General features: G+C 33.7%; 1 protein-coding gene across 1 annotated transcript; it reads left to right on the top strand.

Annotated features, from left to right (window-relative positions):
- Positions 1-444: 444 nt before the first annotated feature.
- LOC147506052 (uncharacterized) lies at positions 445-1,564 on the top strand. Its single transcript, XM_086558365.1, has 2 exons — positions 445-1,077; positions 1,375-1,564. The coding sequence occupies exon 1, from the start codon at positions 580-582 to the stop codon at positions 1,072-1,074; it is 495 nt and encodes a 164-aa protein (XP_086414491.1). The 5' UTR covers positions 445-579; the 3' UTR covers positions 1,075-1,077; positions 1,375-1,564.
- Positions 1,565-6,354: the final 4,790 nt, after the last annotated feature.

Here is a 6,354-nt window from a genome sequence, read left to right as displayed (position 1 = left end):
GCTTTCTTATTTTTTCAATTTGATCGTCAAATGAAGAAAGCTAGTAAAGCTACACCATGACCCCTTATTCCCTTATCCCTTCAATAGGGCCAATCCAGTCCAATTACCTCCTCAATGGCAAAACCTTGTTATTTCTGGAATATCCAAGGGTTATAACTTATTTCCAATCCTATAAATTAAGACCACTCACATCTTTCTTCCCACACCTCTACAAAAATCCCCAAATCTTCCATTTCTTCTCTCCCTCTCTCTCTCTTTTCTCTCTCCCCTTTTCTAACGGCAGCCCATCTCACCTCCGGCGTACTTTAGCAAAACCCACTTACTGCCAACTAATTTCCGGCCAATTTGTATCAGATTCCGGCCGAATTTTTTTTCCCAGATCCGATTTTTTCATCGTCCAAAACCTACACCCTCGGACCTTTAACGTCCCATCCTCATTTTACCATTTTACCCTTTAATTTATTCACTAGTTACTTTTTCACGTTTACCAAAAACTGTTCAGTCTTCCATAATTCAAGGGGTGAAAACTGACAAAAAAAAAATAATGGTCCCCAGCTGACGTGGCGAAAGAAAAAAAAAATGTCGAATTCTAACCACACCACTCGTAATGGCATTTTCCCTCTTGGTATGTCACGAAAGCGAAAAGAGAGAGAAATAATGGGTCCCAAAATGGATTCGAAAGCGGGTTTGAAAACGGGTTTTGATGGTTTCAAGAGACCATCTTCCAAATACCCAAAACCGAAACCAGTTTCTACTTCGACTTCATCTTCGTCGGCTAAACAGTTAGAGGAATTGAAGTCCGGTGTGAATAATAAGCTTTTGGCGGGATATATGGCTACTGAGTTTCTGGGTAATGGAACGTTTTTGGGTGGGAAGTATGACCCGGCTCGAGCCGAAGCTGCACCAGTATCGGCTAAAGGAAGAGGTGTTGAGAAGAAAGGAGCTGAAGCTAATAAGCCGAGTTTGAAGAAGCATCAGAGTTATGCTGAGGTGGCTAATTTATTAAAGAGTGATGGGACCCACATACCTGGAATTTTCAATCCTACTCATCTTGCTAGATGGCTTCAAAATTGACAGGTAAAATATAATAGGCCATAAAAGATCTGTGGACACGTGGTGGGATGTGATTGGGTCATGAAGTTTTCTTTCTTCATGAATAATGAAGATCGCATTATTCATGCATGTTGAGTGAAGCAAAGAAGAACTTAAAAGAAAGTACAAGACGCTCTTTCTTCTTTTAATCTTTTACTCTGCCTTCGAAGAAAAACCGTCTAACCATTTGATAATGGAGAAAAAATTAATTGGACATAGATGTTTACTTTGATTTTTCTCTTCTTAATTCTTGTTATTCATTTTTGGTTATGGTTGTTGTAGGGAATGTTGTAACAACAAGTGCTGGCCTGGAGCTAAAGAGTTAGGAAGAAAATAGAGTAAGAGACGATACTGTACTGTAGTGGTTTATGTTTATGTTTGTTGTGTTTTAGTTGATGAATGGGTGGTTTGTTATTTCAAAGCAGACCAACTTAATTAGAAGAATTAGAAAATTCCTGTTTGATTGGTTGTATCTTTTGTCTTGCATTTGCATTCGATGGTTTCAACTTTGAACAAGCTGAATATGTCAGGCGCCCTTGCCTTTCGATCGAGTTCATGCTCTCATGGATATTAGAAATTAACCTTTGCTCGTTGTATATATACCATGAAGAAGTTCGTACTCATGGTGTTTCTAAGTAATAGCGTTACCATTCATGGGAGTCTGTACACTTCTTCTGTTACGTTCTTCATTTCGTTCTTTAGTTGTTTTGTTTGTTTCTTTTTAGTCTAGCTTGCTCATTGCAGCTAGGTAATAAAGGGCTTTTCTGGGAAAAAATCTTTGTTCTCTAATCAGGGGCGGCTCAAGGCAATCGGGCCCTAAACAAAGTCTGAATATAGAGTCTTATAGTATTAATGTATACTAATAAAATTGTTAGGTCTTATCGAATTGTTCAAGTTATTTTATATGAATGCAAACCTCAATTTATTTAACAGAGAATTTAGAATATAATAATTATTATAAAAATTGATCCCAATTTTTTTTTTCACAAAAAAAATGTACAAGAGAGAGAAGAAGAATTCTATACCAAATAAAACAATATATATATATAATGATGGATTATAGGGAAAAAAAAAAAAAAACAAAACAAAAGAAGAATAAATGTAAGATTGAAGTGTTGGTTTTAATGCCCCATATTTGATTATTTGTTATAGAGTGATGAAGAATTTTAATAAATTATATAGACATATATGTATATTTTTGGACAAGGCAAAAATGCGTGGAAAAGGAAAATGTTTAACGTGATTTTCTAGTTTCAAATTTTCCAATATAAAAATGTTTATCTAACGGATTAAAATAAATGAAAAACAATAATAATAGTTTTTTTTTTTTTTTTTTTTTTTTTTTGGGCTAATAAAACAATAGTGGGTTGTGAGCTAAAATATATTAGGCTGCAGGGCCCTAAGTGGTTGCTTATTATGCTATGGGTAGAGCCGGCCCTGTCTCTAATATTCAAAGAAACTTACACATATCAATATGTTACTATACATTTTTTTTGTTTATCAGCCATAAGAAATTTAGGTGATGCATATATGCAAAATGAATTGAAGTTAGGTACTTGGGCAATCATAATCTTGAACAAAAACCTGAAAATATGAATGAAGAAAAAATTATAATATACAGCGTTTTGAAAATGGTGATGGCTTTCAACATAGAATATACGATTGTTAATTTTAGCATTTTGCTGAGAATATTACACCAGTTAAGCGAAGAAAAAAAGTTGAGATTATTATACTCCAATTTTTGGCTATGTTGCACTTTTGTATCTCGCGGTCTCCATTTGGTGCATGTACATTAGAATATGCCCAAGTTCGAGATATATTACAATAATTTATATATAGGTGAATCGAATATGAACAGACTTGGAGTTTCTTTCAGGTGATGCGTCCATTCACGCACTCAACGTTGTATTAACATAATTTGGGTTTAGTTTTACTAGGTATATAGGGATGAAGGATCTAACATATGTAGTTTTTCATCATCCCTTGCCCAGGAACAAAATCTTCAGTTAGAAAACCAGAGTAGAAATACTTTTATTTCACTTACATTGAAGTCGGCCAGACGCTTTAATAGTGACATTAACTTTCTTGAGCCCCTATAGCGATGAGTTTGGCGACCGATTGCAAAAGTATATATTTGATTGCAGTACAAATCTTCTTTCCAAAACTTCGTTAGGCATACACATTATTCTTTCAGGGAGTGACTCTCCATAACAGATTGGGAGAAAAAGTACTCTCATAACCATTTTTTTTTTTTAAACACTCACAAAGACGGGATAGATGAAAGGTTAAGTATACTCTTGACGCGAAATTAAAAGCGGCTTGGGTAGCAAAATTAAAAATGGCTTTTCATCTAGCTATCCAAGCCGTTTTTAATTATATATATATATGTTGCACAATGTTGCTAGCTAGTGATGAAAAGTCAAGTATACTCTTGACACGAAATAATAAACGGCTTGGCCCAACCGAAACGACTATGCATATATAGTATGAACAATTATTATTCATATCTCAACATAATGTGTGGTCATTAAGAAATATGAACAATCATTGTTCACACCTCAACATGAGTATGAACAAGAACGTATGAACAATGATTATTCATACCTCAACATAATGTATGGTTAGTAGGAATACCTATTGGAGTATGAACAAATTATTTATACCTATTTTAGGTGTGAACAATCAATGTTCATACTTCAACATGAGTTATGAACAATCATTGTTCGAATGTTCAATTCATATCTATTTGGGGTATATATGAATAATCACTATTCATAAGTTCATACCTCAACATAATGTATGATTAATGAAAACATATATTGGAGTATGAACAATTACATATTTAGGGTATGAACAATCATTGTTTATACCTCAACATCATGAGCTATGAACAATTATTGTTTATATATCAACATAATGTATGAAGTATGTTAACCTATTTGGGTATGAACAATCACTGTTTATACATTAACACAATGTCTTTGTTCATACCAAAATGATAGAAAGGGTAAAATCGAAAGATATTAATTTCAAATCTTGACTATTTGTCCTTGAGGATTTTTTTAACCCAAAAATTGGGTTTTCGGGTTATTTTCATTAGAAAATTGTCCTTGATAGTGATTTTAAAAAAAAAAGTTTTGAAAGTGATTTTCACTCGAGAATGGGCCTTGGGATCAATTTCTTGTTATTCTTTATCAATCTTGTAAATCTAGATTATGAAAATAGTATTTAATAGAGTTGGATCCTTAGGAATTATCTCTCCAAAAAAAACTGTTGATATGTCCATGCTACTGATTCTCCAGGGACTGTGCCCTGTCATGGCAACTGAATTTAATTAAGTTCATTCTTATCTTTTGTCATAGTTAAAATTCAAAAGAATCTAGTTATCAAAAGAATTATCATGATCAACTGATCTAAAAAGTTGCATTAGTGCAATTTCTGATATATATCTGGTCCAACTGTCCAAGGTAGTTCAAAACAAAACTATGGTGCCATGCATACGAAATGATTTCAAGTGTATGCATGGTGGGCTGGTGTCCTAGTTTTTCGAATTATTCTCAAGCCAAACTAAAAATAGGTTTGGTGTTCCAAAAGTAAATCTACAAAAATTCTATTTAGACTTGCTTAATAACTCCCTAGGTGACTCCATATTTTAGGTGCATCCAAATTATATTTTTCTTTCTAAAAATCAAAAAACAAAAATAGAAACAAATAAATAACAAAAAACTTACTTATATTTCCACCAAAATAAAAATAAATAAAGAAATAAAAAACCAACGCCCAAAAAATTCACCTAATTAAATAGCTAATCCCTTTTAATTGTTTTTTTTTTTTTTTTTTTTTATTACAAAGTTCCACTTTTTATCACTTTAGTTTATATTAATTTTGAATAGAGAAAAAAAAATTCATATACTCTCTATCTATTGACTTGAACAAATGTTTAGAGAAAAATGAACTAAACATGGAAGATGAATGGTTTGAATATGAAAATGGTGTGACAGAAGATGAAGATGCAATAGAAAAGAAAATTAATTAACTTGATTCAACTTTTTTTGGCATTAAGATTTTTTATTATTATTATATTTTTATTTTTTGTTTGTGGAAATATTGGTAAGTTTGTTGATTTATTATTTATTACTATTTATGGTTTTAGTTATTTAATTAGGTAGGTTATTTGTTATTATTATGTTTCTATGTTTGTTTTTTTATTTTTGGAAAGAGAAAGTGGTATTTGAACGCCATGTGGAAAAATGGAGTCCGAAGAGAGAGTCTGAGTAGAAAGCGGCTTATAAACCTATAGTGGCCTTTGGCATGTGGTTCCCAAGTCACCTCTCTCTCTCTCTCTCTCCTTTTCCGCTCTCTCTCTATTATCTTTTTTTTGGTTCTCTCCCTTCCCCCTCTCTCTTCTTTTACGCTATCCCTTTTCATACCTTTGTTTTTGGTGGGTCAACATAAGACCAAAAATAAAAAATAAACATAAAACAAAACTGGCTCAAATAAACAGGTGTCATGAAATAATGCAAGGGCAGAACCGAGAGACAGTTCAATCGGCTAATTCAACCACGCCCTTTATTAGGGCATCTCCAATGGGGGGTGTAAACCGTATAGAGTGGAAATTTTACACCCTAAATATAAAAAAACTCTCTCCAATGGGGTGCTATACCATAGGTAATAGTGTATTAGCTAATAGAGAGGGTGGGGAATTCCCCCTCTCGCTATTAGTTAATAAAAAGCCCGGACGTCACTTAAAATAACGTCTGTTTAATTTAAAAACTCGGACGTCACTTCAACACACGTTTGAAGCTTTATTTTTCTGTTTGCGACGGTCTAAGTCTGTCGCTCAGTGATTTAAAACTGTTAAAAACACTGATGTTGCTTTGAATGACGTTTGAAAGTGGACCACTATTTGTTTTAAGCTTTTGCGACGGACCAAATCTGTTATTTTACATTATTTTGAATGGGCTGTGACAGTTTAAGTCCGTTGCTATCTATTTTTACACATTTGCCTCCACCTACCATTGGAATAGCCACAAATAGTAAATATACACTTTATGTATTTGGGATTTCTCTAGTGTATAATCCTAATGGCGCCTATGTGGAGGTGGATTTTTCTACTCTCCATTGGAGATGCCCTAAGTAGTATAAGTAGTAGAGATTGGGGGTGTAAAACGGGTTGGGGCGGGTCAGCTCAGCCTTCAAACCATGAAGCCTGTATGACTTGAGGATCGGACCCTGGCCCGACCCTCTCATGTAGTGAGGGGC

Source organism: Coptis chinensis, chromosome 4, assembly GCF_015680905.1.
Source record: "Coptis chinensis isolate HL-2020 chromosome 4, ASM1568090v1, whole genome shotgun sequence".
Lineage (NCBI taxonomy): Eukaryota > Viridiplantae > Streptophyta > Magnoliopsida > Ranunculales > Ranunculaceae > Coptis > Coptis chinensis.
Note: the sequence above shows the minus strand (reverse complement) of the source record. Positions and strands in the feature narration are given on the sequence as shown.

Bases quoted from the DNA above. Each gene is read 5' to 3' on its own strand.
- LOC147506052 (XM_086558365.1), top strand. From the start codon at position 580: ATGTCGAATTCTAACCACACCACTCGTAATGGCATTTTCCCTCTTGGT.